This window comes from Cyprinodon variegatus, unplaced genomic scaffold (assembly GCF_000732505.1).
Source record: "Cyprinodon variegatus isolate N-32 unplaced genomic scaffold, C_variegatus-1.0 Scaffold1673, whole genome shotgun sequence".
In the NCBI taxonomy this organism is placed as follows: Eukaryota; Metazoa; Chordata; class Actinopteri; order Cyprinodontiformes; family Cyprinodontidae; genus Cyprinodon; species Cyprinodon variegatus.
The window spans coordinates 59,423-61,762 of NW_015152126.1; the positions used below are offsets into that span (position 1 = coordinate 59,423).

A 2,340-nucleotide genomic window follows, 5' to 3' on the forward strand; every position below is an offset into this window, starting at 1 on the left:
CTGACTTTTGTATTTTATATAACCTTCTTCCTTTTTTATCTTCATTCCACCTTTTTTTTTTGCCATTTTTCAATTTCTTTTTAATAAATGATTTTCCTTCCCCTTTCCCTAAAGGAATTGTAATTGTTATTGCCTCCTCTAAAGCCCTTTTTGCTAATTTGTCTGCCTTTTCATTTCCTTTTACCCCTTCATGTGCTGGAACCCAACAAAACCAAATATCAATGCCACTCCTGTATAATCTAAATAAACTGCTGAATTTCTAATACTAAATCTTTCCTATTATTTCCTTCTCCCTGAATACTTTCTAAAACTGCTTTGGAATCCATGCATACCACCAACCTGTCTGGTCTGACCTCATCAACCCATTGGAAACTCAGTATAACTGCCACCATCTCTGCTGTGAAAACAGATAGTTAATCTGAAATTGTTTTAGAAATGTGTATTTTGAACTCTGGTACATATATTCCTATTCCCACACACCCTTTTAAATTCTTAGAACCATCAGCATATATTTTAAGGTAATTATAATATGAGTTTGCTTGTTGGAATCATTAACTGCTTAAAAAAAATATATTTTTATTATTATTACTATGCTACAAACATCTTTGTCCTCTCCAGGAAAACGTTGGAGGATTGTTTATTATTATGGTTGAACTGTAATTTATGGACTTCTATGTTCTATCTGTATATTTTTTTAACCCTAACCCTAACCCTACACCTAACCCTAACTAGACAGTTAGTTAGGAGTTAAGCTTTCCTTCTTCCTTTAGTGCACCAGTAATGGCCTTATTTACAGAACAAAAGCGCCTGTTCACACCTGCCTATAGGATGTTAATTAAAATCCTTCAGGTCAGTCGACCAGTCTCTGGTATCCAAAGGTAGAAATGTTAAATGACCCTTCTCTGGTAATTCTAGTGTTAAGAGAAAATAGTCACTGACCTGTTCTTGAGTGGAGCTGAAGCCAGCCGAGGCCGAGGGGCAACAGAATCCTGAAGGGAATGTCCAAAGCCGAAGCAGAACCAAGTTCACAGACCAGAGGATCAGAAACCCGATGAGGTGCAGAAGGGGAATCCAAGCCGATGTCAGAAAAACAGTCCAAGTTTGGTGAGCCAGGTGAATCCAGGAATCAGTCCAGAACAGAGCAGATTAAAGAGCAGACTAGGGCAAAGCAAAACTCAGGATCCACAGGACAGAAACAGGTCACATTTAGATAATCAGAAAAACAAACAGAAGGCTAGAGTTACTCACACAAAACAGCTTGAATATTCTGGCACTGGTAGCTGGAAAACACACAGCATATATAGGAGCTGAAAACAGGTGGATCAGATAAGCAGTAATGAGAAAACGGGCAGAGTTAAACAGGTGAGTGGAATGAGCAATCAGGCCAGCCACCAGTGCCAGGATCATGACAGTGAGTGTTGGAGAGTGAGCCAGGTTCCATCAGTAATGTTTCAGACAACTTTTGACAGACATATGTTGTGATTTTATGTTCAATACAATTTTGTTTATGATACTTTAAGATGTTTATTGCCCTCCCCGGTAGTGGTTGTTTAGTTTTTCATTTAATCAGATATTATTTCGGCTGTTGTATACTGTTTATGAACACACGCCCTACTAGCTGTGTGTTAGAACATTAAATGAAAGAGTGATTAGAGCTCTAATCATGGTCAAACAGTTAATTTTGCACATACATGGAATAAATTCACAACAACTTCTGTTCAACAACAACAAAAAAAATCATTCAGTTCCAAATCAAACATATTTCAGTCAGCTAAGACTAGTGAAACTCAACTAAACTAAACTACTATGTACAAAGAGGAAGTGAAATATGGTTGAAAACCATATTATAGTTTAAGATGTATCTTGTGTTTCAAAACCAAAGTTTATCTGGAAGAATTTGGGATAAGATCAATTAAGCTTTTCACCAATTTAAAGAAAATTGAATGTATTCAGACCAATTCACAATGCAAGTCCATGAGGTGAATAAAACATTATTTGGCCAAATAATGTTTTATTAAATGATTTGCTTAATCAGGAACCTTTAGTTAAATGATCCTTTACCCTTGTTGGGATATATTGCCCAGAATGGAGCTTTAATCACAGACCAATCAGCCGATACTCCGTCAGGAAGTGCTCCCACGTCATTCATGGCACAGACCAATTAGCCGATACTCCGACAGGAAGTGACGGTACGACACTCATGGCTTAAAATTCGGTGCGCGCAGATCTTCTCTTACTTTTTCCATGGGTGTGGAGCCCGCCAGGAGAGACTCGTTTCACGTGAAATACCAGAAGAAAGCTTACTGGAAGTAGCTTTCGTTTTCCTGCGTCAAAAGTCAC

At 37.8% G+C, this 2,340-nt stretch overlaps 1 protein-coding gene across 1 annotated transcript in view; it reads right to left on the reverse strand.

Annotated features, from left to right (window-relative positions):
* The window catches only part of lrrcc1 (leucine rich repeat and coiled-coil centrosomal protein 1), a 10,429-nt gene extending 10,037 nt beyond the window's left edge, over window positions 1–392 (reverse strand). Inside the window, exon 1 of the mRNA XM_015404237.1 lies at window positions 340–392. Within this exon, the coding sequence (XP_015259723.1) occupies window positions 340–392 (53 nt within the window). The remainder of the gene's footprint in view (window positions 1–339) is intronic.
* Window positions 393–2,340: the final 1,948 nt, after the last annotated feature.